Source organism: Lutjanus erythropterus, chromosome 2, assembly GCF_056507025.1.
Source record: "Lutjanus erythropterus isolate fLutEry1 chromosome 2, fLutEry1.hap2, whole genome shotgun sequence".
NCBI classification, from domain to species: domain Eukaryota; kingdom Metazoa; phylum Chordata; class Actinopteri; order Lutjaniformes; family Lutjanidae; genus Lutjanus; species Lutjanus erythropterus.
Genome location: NC_139318.1, coordinates 31,870,176 through 31,883,591, shown reverse-complemented (window position 1 = coordinate 31,883,591; position 13,416 = coordinate 31,870,176). Strand labels below are relative to the sequence as shown.

At 41.6% G+C, this 13,416-nt stretch overlaps 1 protein-coding gene across 1 annotated transcript in view; it reads left to right on the top strand.

Moving 5' to 3' along the window:
* Positions 1-9,827, top strand: part of gli1 (GLI family zinc finger 1) — a 65,325-nt gene extending 55,498 nt beyond the window's left edge. The window contains exons 4-13 of the mRNA XM_084737279.1: positions 1,413-1,514; positions 1,617-1,815; positions 2,605-2,773; positions 2,969-3,076; positions 3,635-3,775; positions 3,867-4,016; positions 4,583-4,747; positions 5,119-5,361; positions 5,540-5,858; positions 6,761-9,827. Of these exons, the coding sequence (XP_084593405.1) occupies positions 1,413-1,514; positions 1,617-1,815; positions 2,605-2,773; positions 2,969-3,076; positions 3,635-3,775; positions 3,867-4,016; positions 4,583-4,747; positions 5,119-5,361; positions 5,540-5,858; positions 6,761-9,282 (4,118 nt within the window). The 3' untranslated portion in view covers positions 9,283-9,827. The remainder of the gene's footprint in view (positions 1-1,412; positions 1,515-1,616; positions 1,816-2,604; positions 2,774-2,968; positions 3,077-3,634; positions 3,776-3,866; positions 4,017-4,582; positions 4,748-5,118; positions 5,362-5,539; positions 5,859-6,760) is intronic.
* Positions 9,828-13,416: the final 3,589 nt, after the last annotated feature.

Sequence of the window (13,416 nt, the reverse complement as noted above, 5' to 3'; positions counted from 1 at the left end):
CCTGTGAACATAAATATGTAAATAGTGAATCTAAGTATGAACACTGAAAAATGCCAGTTGATTCCTATTACAGAATGGCTTTTACATAATGTACTGTGTATATCTAGTATAATGTCAGTAGTCTACTCTTTGACACATGCAGGTTCATGTCTGGAGTGATTTCAAATTAGCTACTAGCCTCGATGCTGAAACATGGTGTCTAAGCTTTGTGTAAATTCTGCTTCACTTACCTAAAAGTTCTTTTTACTTTGTCTCATTTGTCTCAAGAGCAAAGAGTGTAGGCCAGTGGTCCTCAACCTTTTAAGTGACATATTTTATTGATATTTCATATTATATTAACTGTACAACAACAACAGCACAGAACAGCTGATGAATAGCAGGAAGTTTGTGTAAAATGAACGATTTAAATGAATTTCAGCAGATTATTTCCTGCAAATTTTGCATCTGAAATGAGTTTTCCTGATATTTTTTAATTGTTTTTGGTTGTTTTAACTGCATACTTTTCTAATTTAATATAGGCTGTACTTAGGTTTTCACTATGTCCTTATCCTGTGAAATTTTGTTTAGTTTATATCTTATAGAATTATCTAAACTTTCAATTTCATTTAGTTGCCTTCACAGAAATGAATGAAATTCTGAGATATAGGCGTTTACATATTTTTTAAAAAGTTTCCTTACACCTCTTAAAATCAAGAAGGCCATATGATGCTTAGGTGACCCCTCGTGTGGGCAGGGACCTCCCCAGCTTGGGATCCAGTGGTCTAGACCATAAAACCTTCTAGGACAGTTAATTGTCTCCATTTCTCCTATGTCCTTTCAAAAAAACTGTAGATTTTACAAGTGCTTCTTGCAGCTATAGTTAAAACTTGGTATGAAAACTATTTATCCTTTCTTCCTGAACCAGTGAGCACTTACTGGATGCATCACACTGCAAGTCAACATGATGCGTAGTTGAGATTTTGTGCACAATGGCTATAGGGCTGCACCTAAATTATTTTTTAAATATTTTCAGGATTAATTGATTAGTCTGTAAAACATCAGAATATTGTAAGAAAAATGTTTCCATGTCAGTTTCCCAGAGTCCAGAGTAGCATCCTCTGAACGCGTCTTTCATCCAACCAACAGTCCAAAACCCACAGACCCTTTATTTACTTTCATAAATGACAAAGAGAAGCAACAAATACTTACATTTAAGAAGCTGATACCAGCAAATTTTTTATGTTTTTCTTGAAAAATCACTGAAAGGATTAATCAATTATCGATTAATTTGCTCGTTGTTACAGCTTTAACTGGCTACACTGTGAATTACAATAACAGAAACCATTTTATGGCCTCACTAACTGGAAATATGTTAATGTGGTTCTTTGCAGTTTTATGTTTCAGTGTTTATGTCGGTCTTTACTGTGTAACAGGTGGCAACAGCGCCCCCTACTGTAACCAGAACAACATGATGTCCTCTCATCACAACTTCTGCCAGATTCAGCCCGGCTCTGATCAGATCAGCTCAGGTGATGGTGAGTCAACACTCCCCGCCGTTTCCTTTAAATATAAATTTAACTGTTTTTCACAGCTTGTAGCCAACCTCCCTGTTCTCTCTGTCCTGTGTTCCCCTTCAGGCTCGCGGTTCTCCACACCTCGTTCCATGCTGAAGCTGAGTAAGAAGAGAGCTCTGTCGATCTCTCCTCTGTCTGACGCCAGTGTTGACCTGCAGACGGTGATCCGGACGTCACCCAACTCCCTTGTGGCCTTTGTCAACTCCCGCTGCAACCCGAATGGAGCAAGTTCTTATGGTCATCTCTCTGTGAGCGCCATGAGGTCAGATATTTCTCTATTCTTTGTACAAAGGCCCAAAAATCCATTATCTAAGAAAAGTAAGGCTTAATGTTCAAGATGCTAAATTCACTGTATCTAGAGCACATGCCCTGGTTTTAAAATAGCTGTACAATATGCAATGATTTACTTTGAGGCATGAAGTTTGCTGTTAGTTCCTTTTCCACCTCTGTTGTTGAGTTTAGTGTAATTGATAAATTAATTAGTAAGTGGCTTTTCACCATTATCACATTTTCATAAAGACATTTATCCTTAAAAACAATAGACCCAAATTTAAAATCTGCAGTTATCTAAGCTAAAATCTAATATCTCATTTCACACATTGGCCACATCGCTACATCAGTATTCATCACCCACCATTTATTTTCTACATTCAAACACCATCTAGTGTGAGCATGAGGTATTTACATCCATAAAACCACCACAGATGTTTTAAAACAGGCAGCCAATGCAGGTCAACTGCCATAAAGTAAATTAAAGAATAAATTAAAACTTTGGAGAAATTCACCAGTTTAAAAGTGCTTGTTGACCCAACGTGATCGCTGCAAACCAGCTCAGCAAATAGGGTGATTTACTGTAGGTATTTACACTCAAGTAGACACAGAAGTAAATGAGGACATAGTGAGGGCAAATAAGTAGAGAAAGTCATATTACAGTATTAAAAGAAAAGAAATTTATGGTATTAATTTTAATTGATTTCAGTACTTAACAAGTTCCATCAGCTTCTATTCTCCTCCAGCTGACATATTGTTGTTTTTTTCTGTGAATCCACAGCCCGTCCCTCGGTTATTCCAACAATATAAACTGTCAGTCCAGGCAACAAGGTTCCATGTATGGAGGAGGCGGGGGAACGCCTCTGGGTGGACACACACCAGGTCCCTGCCAAGCTTCCCGCTTGCCTCCCCACAATCCTCGGCTCCACGCTCCACCCAAGCATGGACATGTAAGACGTCTCTCTCTGACTTTACACTGTCGTCCGAACAATCCGGTTTTATTGCAGCCCCTGTTTCTGCCTGCTGGGATGGAAGGGATGGATGGGAGGTGGGAATAGGGAGCTCAGGCAATGACGGGGATTAATTAAAATCTGTAAAAGACACAGGCAGAAGTGATATGATGTGTGTTTTTTTTTCTTTTGTAGCTGAAGACAGAGCCTGGCCTGGGTGGCGTGATGGATGGCATGAATGTGAAGAGCCTGGAGGAGAGGTCAGAGGGAGACGTGGCCAGTCCTTCTTCCACTGGCACTCAGGTACAGTCACAAGTTTTTTTTTCACTTTCACACATTTCTGTTGTAGTTTTGGCATTTTGACATACAGTAGGTCAAATATGGATGAATATAAATCATTTATCAATGTGATGTATGGCAAATTGAAATGGAGTGAAGAACAGTAAGTGGAGGACAATCAAATGGCTCTTGGTAAATACAATTTGTTTGACTGATACTACAGATGTCCTTTATGTGGCTTTAAGATAAATACACACAGTATAATGGAACTTGGAAAGTTTTTGTGCACCAAACACATGGAACCACTTTTTGACATTTTAAAACAAACAACTATTAATTGATAAATAGTGAGAAAATAATTGACAGATGAATCAACTATGAAAATAGTCATTAGTTGCCGCACTACCTCAGTGTGTTGCCCTCTTTTAATTTTTCTTAAACTGCATGTTTCTCTGTATCTCGACATCATCGCAAATTTGGGGAACTTCAATGATTTCCTAGGATTAAATAAAGGATATTTGTTTGTTCACTACTTTCTTAAACCTGAGCCATTAACATCTGGTCTCCTATATATTTCATCAGGACCCTCTCCTGGGTCTCCTGGATGGCAGAGATGATTTAGACAAGGAGGACGGGAAGCCTGAACAAGAGGCCATCTATGAAACCAACTGCCACTGGGAGAGCTGCAACAAGGAGTTTGACACACAAGACCAGCTGGTTCATGTAAGACATGCATCAACTGATCAATACTGTAGAACAGAGAGACAAAAAAAGATGATTTTTAATCAATGTCAACTATCTGTTTACTCGACAGCACATCAACAATGAGCACATCCATGGAGAAAAGAAGGAGTTTGTGTGTCACTGGCAGGAGTGCTCTCGAGAACAGAGGCCTTTCAAAGCTCAGTACATGCTGGTGGTTCATATGCGCAGACACACGGGAGAGAAGCCACACAAGTGCACTGTGAGTGTGTCTTCAGTCTCTGTCTTTCTCTCTGTTTCTGTCTCTGTTGTTGTTTGTGTCTGTCATGTCACTTTTTATACCTGCAAGCACTACATTGTCAAAAGCATCAACATTTGCATTATATACATTATATACTTGTCAGAAAATTGTTATAATAACAACTGTTCGCTAGTAAAAAAAAAAAAAAATTTCCATATCAATCTACAGACAACAGACAAAACAGATACAAAACACATGGCATCATGGGTTAAGGGGCTAAAGAGAATCATGATAAATAATGACGCTTAGATTTAAACATATAACAATAACATGGTTCTGTCAAAACGGATTTAAATGCATTAATATATGGGGGAAAAAGATAATTCTTTCTAAAGCTCCAGAAACTACAGTTAATGTACTGTGGTTGAAATACAGTATATCTGTAAAACTGAAGGCCTGTAGGTGAAACTTTAATCAACTGATTATTTCTTTTTGTTTATAGTTTATTAGTCAAGGCTTTTGGAATTTGTTCTCTTTATTGCAACTTTTTTGTTGTTATAAAACGGTTATGTATGGTTCTGTTTTAGTTCGAAGGTTGTAATAAGGCTTACTCTCGCCTGGAGAATTTGAAGACCCACCTGCGGTCTCACACCGGAGAGAAACCATACGTGTGTGAACATGAAGGCTGCAACAAGGCCTTCTCCAACGCTTCGGACCGGGCCAAGCACCAGAACCGAACTCACTCCAACGAGGTAATGTAGTGTACACTGCTGAAAAGTAATAAAGTCATCTAGTTTGAACAATACTTTGACAGAATGTATTTGCTGTCTTGTCTTTGCACAATATTAACAGTGATACTGAAGAAAAAGACACTTTATCTTTCACTTTTTTATTAGATTGCATATTAGAAAAATAATTCAACAAATTAATATAGTGTTGTAGAGATTCCCATTTTTGCAAATATGTTGGATGATCATAATGTTGGGTACAGAAAATCAACTCAAAATACGTTGATATTAATTTGTACTGGGCCAAGAAAAATAAACTGGTAAATTGCTGAACTGGTAAAATGATAAACATAAGAGAGACTCTCTCAAACAATATTTTGTGTGCTCTTTTACAGAAACCCTATGTATGTAAGATCCCAGGCTGCACTAAGCGGTACACAGATCCGAGCTCTTTGCGTAAACATGTGAAGACGGTGCATGGCCCTGAAGCCCACATCACCAAGAAGCATCGTGGAGACACAGGACCTCGACCCCCAGGTTCAGCTATGACACCTGGAGGCCAGAGCTCTGAACTGCTGCTGGAGAAAGAGGAGACTCGCAGGGAGGACTGCAAACTCCTGGCTCCTGAGACTGCTCTGGTGAGTGATAGATTATATTTCTGGCCTGCACAGTCCTTTTAATATAGGTCAATAAAAAAAAAGCACAAAATTCATGTTCTTTTTAGCCCATTAGGTATGAATCACATAATATTTCTACCACTGATGGTTGTCAATAATTTACAGTATACATGACAATACATTACATTACTTCTTTCAGAAATCCCAGCCAAGCCCTGGTGGTCAATCTTCTTGCAGTAGTGAACGTTCTCCACTGGGGAGCGCCAACAACAACGACAGCGGGGTGGAAATGAACCTGAATGCAGCAGGCAGTCTGGAGGATCTCACAGCACTGGAAGATGGGGTTGCAGGTGGAGGAGGAGGAGGAGGAGGGGAGCCAGGAAGTGTAGGAGGAACAATGGGAATGTCAGCACAGGCCTTGAAGAGGCTGGAGAACCTGAAGATCGACAAGCTGAAGCAAATCCGCAGGCCGACCCCTCCTGCCCGCTGTGCCAACACCAAGCTACCTGCACTGCCTGGTATGATCTGTGATGTGTATCCCACATTCTCCAGCTGAGACACATATGCTTTGTACATTTGCTATGTCCAATAAACAAACAAAATAAACTCAAAAAGTCAAGAGAGGAAATATTCCTCTGAATCCAAGTCTCTCTCTTTTACTGGAGTAAGACAAATTTAATTGGCTTGTTAAAGCTATAATAAATAACATTTAGCATTAAAATGTCTAGAAATGGCAGACATATATGTTTTGTTGAGTACTTACATTATCCCAAATGTTTCCAATAATATTCAAACACAGAGAAATCCGTAATTTATTCAAGGTAATGGTGCCTTTCTGACTAGCTGTTGCTAGCTAGTAGTTATAACTTATTGGAAAACACAGGTAATGTGTATCAAATAGAATTCAATATTGTTATGATATTACTTTTATGTGAGAGAAACCCCATAGCGGCAGAATTGACAGTTTGTACATTTAAATTGTCCTAATAGACTAGAATTGCACCATGTTGAACACATGACTTTATTATAAACTTGAGAGGTGAAAACGTGTAAGGATTGCACGTCTTTAAACTGTAAGAAAGTGCTTTTGTTGAAACTTGACAGAAAAACAAAATAAAACTCACCAAAACCATCTTGGTTAGTCTTGCCGCTGTAATAACAATCACCAACTCTGGTTTGGTCAGGATGAATCTTTAATATTTTGCGTCGGATGTGAAAGTTTTCCTCACATTCATTCTTTGGCTCAGTGGATGTATACAGTGCCGCTGAATGAAAGTCTGTCCCTGTACTGCACTCTTGTTTTTTCCTCAGAGGCTTCAGAGGACTCAGAGATTGTTTGAATGGGACATCTAAATTAACATTTTTGGTTTGCATTGATTAACTGTTTCTAAGCTGTGTCCTTCTCTTTGTCAATTCTCAGGTGCAGCGGAGAATATGGGAATGTGTGCACCTTCTCCTCTCCTGTCAAATCGACGAGTTATGGAATTGTCCAATCATGATTTAGGAGGTGGCACATCAATTGGCTGCTCCTCTAATGACAGGAGAGGAAGCGGCACCAGCAGCCTAAGCTCTGCATATACTGTCAGCCGTCGTTCCTCCATGGTGTCTCCTTACCTGTCCAGCCGGCGCTCCAGTGAGGTCTCACAAATGGGAGGACCGGCAGGCGGAGGGTGTCACCTCCTTGGCCCAGAGCAGAGTGGGGGAGACCCTCTTTCTCCTGAAACTAATCGCAGAGGACCTCCATGTACTGGAGGTGGAGGAGGATTGCCAGGTCTTCCGAATTTAACACCAGCCCAGCAATACAGCCTAAAGGCTAAATATGCTGCAGCAACTGGTGGACCACCACCCACTCCTTTACCCAATATGGAACAGACCGGTACACCAGGCAGAAGAGCAGCTGCTTTGAGCGAGTATCAGGGGCAGCCTCTGCCTCCTTTCCTTCAACAAGGTGGTCCACGTAGGCACAGTGCCAACACAGAGTATGGCACTGGTGTTATCTACCCCCACCAAGCTCCAGGTAACAACAGCAGGCGAGCCAGCGATCCAGTTAGATCAGCAGCAGATCCACAAGCTCTCCCCAAACGCTTCAATAGCCTTAACAATGTAGCCATGATGGGCCGAAGGAATGCACTGCAACACCGTGGGTCTGACACCAGTCTCTCCCGCCATATGTACTCCCCTCGGCCGCCTAGCATTACAGAGAATGTAATGATGGAGGCGATGGGTATGGAGCCCCACCTTGCCCCAGGTGATGCCAGAGATCGTTCCTTAATGATGCCCCCTGGAGAGAGGAACTTCATGGGTTACCAGCAACAGCATCAAGCTCTTGGAGGAGGAGGAGGTGGAGGCCCTCTGTCAAACCAGCTGTCCCCAAGCCATGACTCTCTGAGCTGCCCTGACCAAGCTTTCATGCAGGGGCACTACCAGAACCAGGGAGGGGAAGTCACTCCCAGGGCTGGCCAAGCAAGGCCTATTCACTCAGAGGGCATGTCCAATACACTCCTCCAGCAGGCTGAGTACAGCATGAGCACCTGCCAGCTCAGTCCCTCAGGCCCACATTACCCTAGCCTAGGCCAGGGTGGTGACACCAGAGGCCCCTGGAGTGATACCCATGGCCAGATCCAAACTTCCAGCCATGCCCTCCAGAACCAGCGAGGAATGCAGTATTCAGACCCAAACCTGCAACCTCAACAGACACAGGCTCACTTCAACAATCAGACAGGCCTGTACAACAGTCCTGATGGAACCCACAAACTTGTCATCAAGCCTGAGCAGCAGTTCCACCCTGGGATGGGAGGTGGAGATGCCTGTCAAAGTGCGAAGCTCCAACAGCAGCGGATGCTTCTCCAGCAGACTCAGGGTTACCCCCAACAGCAGACAGGCCAAGCCATGATGAGGAACTCGAACAACCCCAGCTGTGACTTTCAGGGCCAGAACCAGAACTCCTTCCCCAGTGGAGGGGGCGTGAGCTTAGGCTGTGCTGTTGCTGCACTTTCAGATGGGCAGAGGTCAGAAACTCCCATGATGCAGGTGAAGGAGATGATGGTGAGGAACTATGTACAGTCCCAGCAAGCACTCATGTGGGAACAGCAGCAAGAACAGCAGCAGAGTGGAATAAAACCTCCACCTCTATCTGATAACATGGATATGAGTGCCCAGACAGCGATGATGCAGCACAGTCCACAGCACCAAAACCAGAATCTTTACTCCAACCAGCCCTATCCACCCTACCCCAACCAGAACCTGGTCATGAGCCCTCCGGCCCACAGCCGAGGACCCACACCGAAAGACCAACAGCTGACAGGTCTCCAAGGCTCATGTTATGGCCAGGAGATGGTGGTCCCCAGGCCTCCTCAGGGACGTAAACCTCTCAGCCGTCAGAACAGCCTGTCTGGAGTCTACTTGGGCAGCCCACCTCACCTTAGCCCCGTCCACTCCACATCCAGCCCCAGACGAGCGGTCCGACTTCCTCCAGTTCAGCACCCACAGCACCCGCAAAGTGAAATGTTCTCTCCTTCTAATAACAACAACATGTACTACTCGGGTCAGATCAACATGGATATGGAGAAACACATGGACCCCCAGAATGGACTTTGTCTCAACCAACAGCACAACCTGGACCCAACAGGTGGCACCAAGTCTGCCCCGTATCCTGAATCTGGCCCTATCTCCAATGCCTTAGAAAACCTGGACCTGGACAATGCTCGCATAGACTTCACCTCCATTATTGATGATGCTGAGTCTTCCTCGTTCAGCCCAATCAACAATCCCCTTCAGGGTCAACCGGGGTCTTCCTCACAGGTCTCATCCCGCCTCACCACCCCCCAGACTTCTGTCAGCCTAGCTGCAGGCTCCGGTCTGTCCAACATGGCCGTGGGCGATATGACGTCTATGCTTACCTCGCTGGCTGGGGAGAATAAATACCTGAACACACTCTCATAGAAGAAGACTTTGGGCCATCTTTTTCCAGACTAACAATCAAGTAGAGGCCTTAGCCAGTTCTTAATGTTTTAATTGAGATCCCACATGGAAATGTATGGAGCCCAGTATCCAGAGGTAACCAGTCTGGAGTTTAAAACACTTAAGTCATGTCGCTTATAGTGATTTTCCCCGCTACATTGCAAGAAAACCCAGTTAGGGTAAAACATATGGATTTAGCATTTTGTCTAATGGATCATTAGTCTGGACTGTTTTATACATAACAATAAGACTTCATATGTAAGCCCAGCATATTAAAAGGATAGTCCAAATGATTTAAAATGGGGTTGTATGAGGTACTTCTCAACGGTTTGTGTATTACCCACAGTAGATGTCTATCAGCATGCACCTACTTTGGAGAAGCAGAAGGGGGCACCAGCATTAAAATTAGGCAATGTACTGCTGTGGACAGGGTCATCAATAAAAGGTATTTTGGCCACTTAAAAAGGTCCACCTGAAAAATAAGTTTAAGTGTAAGCTATGTTTAGAATATTTTCAGTGCTTTGCTTTGCTTAACCGCCATTATATAAGCTCAATATTGCGCTCTCCAAACAAACCACACTCCATTGGCAAAATCAGTCATATGTGTGTTTAGAATGATAGTTCCGATTGACCAAAGTCATACAATAACACAAACAAACTAGCAGTGGTAGATCAGCAACTCAACGAGGCAAAGTAAAATGACTGATCTCTCCAAAGGAGTTTGGTTAGTTTGGAGAGAGAGATATTTGGCTTATATAAAGGCGGTTTCCCCTCAGAAAAGATCGTCTGGCAGCAAAGAAAAGGATTGAAAATATTCTTTATATAACGTACATTTACACTGATGTGTATTTTTTTGAGTGGACCTTTTTTTAATAGCTAAAATACCTTTTGTTGTTGACCCAGTCCGTAGCAGTTCATTGCTGGCACTCCTCGCAGCTTGTACCACCTGGGGGCAAGCTAACGACATGTACTGAAAACAATCGGACTTCAAATAATCTGAACTATGCCTTTAACCCTTGTTTCAGCCAGAATTCCAAACTAGCTAGGGGTCTGTTGCTATTGGATACCCATATAACAGAGATACTGGTTTGTTGTTATGAGTTTTGATTGCAAATTAAAGCTAAGCGACTAATGTGATCCTATCACAAGTTTCAAAATAGAATCCCCACCCAAAACCTTAAAACCAAAGGTGCCTGATCAACCTCCCTCGCTGTATTGTTCCTTCGCTGCCTTGGTACTTGGTATTTTTCTGTGCTTTAGTATGAGACACAGAGCGATATGCCTGATATGAAACTGATACTGAACTTTTTCCAAACAGGCATTCCAGTCACGTAGGGCTGTGGCAACAGTGGAGCAGAGAAGGATGCATGTAAATAAGTTTTATATACATTTATATATGTTGTGTATATGACAATGAGACAGCGGATAAATCATCCCCTGTCTTGTGATAGACTGCTTGGATCCTGAAGGTCAATGTTCAGATGGGATTTTGTAAGATGGTTCTGAGTGAAGACTAAAGATGTGCTTTTAGCGATGGAGAAATAATTTCTCGGTGCTACTAAATATTAATCTGTATTGCTAGGGATTTCTTCCTTGTCATGAACAACACACTCTTTATAGTGGCATATCAGTATTCCCACAGACACGGACACACACATGGCCTCCACACAGACACTCAGGACTTGTTGGTGTTCAAATTACATGTATGTTGTAACTGCCTTTCCAGACAGAGAGTTTGCACTCCACATGTTTACTGTAAGTGTTTCTGAAGCAGCTGCGTACTTTTTTTTTACAGTGGTGTCTATAACTGCAAAGCAGAAAGGGTCGTGCTCTTTCTAAGGTACATACATGGGGGTGGGGGGTGGGGGGTAATGTGTTTAATAATCCCCTCTACATTACAGGACTTTTTGTCTGATATATTCAAACATTTCAACACTAACCCAACCTACGACTCGTACATGACTCAGCTGAGGATGACGGCTATTTTGAATGAAACCCGAGTCAGCTGATTTGTATCTGTTAACAGATCAATAATAGTCGCCTGTATTTGCGAAATGAGGTACATTCATAGTACAGTGTTGCTGCACTTTGGCTCTAATCCCAAAGAGGAGTTATTTGGAAAATTCAGCATTACTAATTCAGGACAGGGGGATCAAGAGGCGGAAAATTTATCACTCGCTACCACTGTATTAAAATACATATTTTTATGTGCACATTGAGGTACTTTTGTGTGACTATTGGGGTGTATCATATGGACGAATGCTGCAGCTCTTGTCAGGAGAACTAATTTTACACTGTGGCTTTGCACTGACTACAGCACTGTGTGGAAAGGTCTCTGTCTCTTATGACTATTCACATGAACCTCATTTTGATAGCTACAAAGAATCACCACAGTATTTTCTTAAATAGTCATTCAAGAACACATCTGAGCACAGCTGGACCCAATAAAGCCACATTAAAGTATTGCTGAAGCATTTTATGTGACTTTTCAGAATAAGATAGTAGCCTCACTTCAAAGTTTACTAAACATTAGCAGAAAAAAAGTGTACAACCTACCAAAGACACCTTAAAATGACTGAGAAAAAGATGCACAAATAGTCTATTTTAATAACACGACACTAACACTAGCAATAAGGGCATGAACATTGACTGATAGTGCTGTTCTTTAGAATGTATGATGATGTTTTGTATAAAATTATCTTTTTATATTAATGAACTTTATGGACATTGCCTTCTATGTGTGTGTGCGTGTGTGTGTGTGTTTTTTTTTTTTTATAACTGTCATCCTTTATTCTGACTTTTTTGCTGGCAAAAGAATATCTCCTTTAGCAACAGAAAGCTATAATAGTAGCATTAACTATAATAGACAAAAGCCAAGTGTTATATTTTGTGTACAATTTTCTACATTTTTATACAAATGTGCTATATTTTACCAGTTTATGAATAAACATGTTCAGTGGGATGGATGCAGAATGTTTGTCAAATGTTTCTTTTCATGTTTGTTGTTGTAAAATGTTGTGGCTTTGAGTTTTATTACAACAAACCTTGATCTGCTGCTCGATTGCTGTAATGAGCCATGTCTGCATGTTTTATACATGAGGGAGATTTAGTTTAAGCCCGTGTTACATCATTGTAAATTTAAGATGAGGAATCAAGGAGCCATAAAACAAGTTTCCAGGTCAAGTCAGTTCTATTTATATACCGCCAAATCATAAAGTTAACTCAGGGCGCACTTCATATAGAGCAGGTCTCGACTGTAATCTTTATAATATTTACAGAGATGCAACAATTCCCACCAAGAGCGAGCACCAATGTGACAGTGGCGAGGAAAAACATACTTTTAAGAGGCAGAAAGAACCTGTACACCAGTGGCTGAGGTAAAGATACTGCGACTGTTTACATGAGCACTAATTTTTCACTTGTTGATAATATGACAGTATTCTGAGTTTGATACAGGACATGTAAAAATCATATTCCATTTTGATGTTCTGGCCTTATTATGAATAGAGAGTATTCCAGTGAAGACATGGTAGGTTTTAGGAACATTCTTTGGACCTGTATACAGCTTATTCCGAAAGTGTGTCTCAACTGTGGTTTTTACTGTAATTAGTGACACACATCCTTTTTAAGGTCAACTCTGTGCATTGTAAACCAACCAGCTAGCCAACAGTGTGGAAGGCTGGGGTAGAGATGCATACATAAAAGAAAACCCCACACTTTTGGCTGGAAGTGGAAATACACCTACTTTTAAGCATTATGAAAAACTTGACTACCAATAGGATTTTAAATATGCTCAAATATCGCAACAGCAACCTTTACAAGATGATGGTTGAATCAATGAAAGAGAGAAGGTCATAGTTGAACAAGATTGCCACCATTAGAAAAGTTTGAAAAAAACTTACTATAGGACAAAGAAGAGTCTATAATCAGAGTATGCATGGCTGAATACAGAAAAAACTGGAATATTTTGTGCATGTAAATGTGGCTACTGTCATCCAGCAGCATATAATCTGCTATAAGACATTTGTTTCTTTGCCTAGTGGATTAATGTAGTGACTCTTTTCCTCCAATAGAGCGCAGCACAGCCTGAGATCAAGCACAGATTGCCCAGTGTAT